Consider the following 864-nt stretch of genomic DNA (forward strand, 5'->3'; position numbering starts at 1 on the left):
AGTAAAAGAGGAACAGAGCCCATAAATATCATTATTCAGGGAAAGGGGACAAATGGGGCCGCGTCTAATTTCAATTATAAAAACAGGTTTTATACCAAATTTCCTCCTCAATCCTCCTCCTTCCACCGTCGAATCCCCGGCTGGGTTTTCAACATCTCAAGCAAGCAAGCCAGCCAAATAATCTAATACCATCACATTCATTAACCATTTGTAAGTAAAACAAACAACAAACAACAAACAACAACAATGAAACGTCAAAACCAAACCTTCCATCGCTCGCCATCCGCCATCAACCTCGCGATTCTAGACCGACGTCGATCCCGACGTCTGAGTCGACCTCGTGATGAACGGGTGCTGAAGCAGCTGCACGGCGCTCAATCTCCTATCGGGCTCCTTCTGCAGGCAGCAGGCAATGAAACTCCTGAACTCCCTCGAAGCAGTCGCCGGCGCCTGCGGCGGGTTCGAGAAGCAGATGGCGCACATCAAGCTGGCCCAGTCCCCCTGCCCTCTCAAGTTCTCCCCAAAGGGGAACTTGCCCAGGTAGAACTCGAGCACGCTCAGCCCGAAGCTCCAGATGTCGTCGGCGTACCCGTTGTAAGCCCCGTCATTGAGATCCGTGTTGATCCTCTCGGGGCTCATGTAGGAGACGGTGCCCACCGAGGAATTGCAAGGATCCATGGTCTGGGCCAGGATCCTCCCGACCCCGAAGTCAGCGATCTTGACCTGCTTCTGGCTGTTGATGAGGAGGTTGGACGGCTTGATGTCGCGGTGGACGATCTTCCGGCTGTGGAGGTAGGCGAGGCCCTGGAGGACCTGGCCGGCGACGTGGGAGAGGAAGGGCTCGCTCTCGATGCGGCGGTTCTC

The 864-nt window shown here is 54.7% G+C and overlaps 1 protein-coding gene across 1 annotated transcript in view; it reads right to left on the reverse strand.

Annotated features, from left to right (window-relative positions):
• Positions 1 to 864, reverse strand: part of LOC109840481 (mitogen-activated protein kinase kinase 4) — a 2,802-nt gene continuing 1,938 nt past the window's right edge. The window contains exons 2-3 of the mRNA XM_020409150.1: positions 267 to 864; positions 1 to 182 (exon numbers count right to left, since the gene is read on the reverse strand). Coding sequence (XP_020264739.1) covers positions 304 to 864 — 561 coding nt within the window. The 3' untranslated portion in view covers positions 1 to 182; positions 267 to 303. The remainder of the gene's footprint in view (positions 183 to 266) is intronic.

Source organism: Asparagus officinalis, chromosome 5 (assembly GCF_001876935.1).
Source record: "Asparagus officinalis chromosome 5, Aspof.V1, whole genome shotgun sequence".
Classification (NCBI taxonomy): Eukaryota; Viridiplantae; Streptophyta; class Magnoliopsida; order Asparagales; family Asparagaceae; genus Asparagus; species Asparagus officinalis.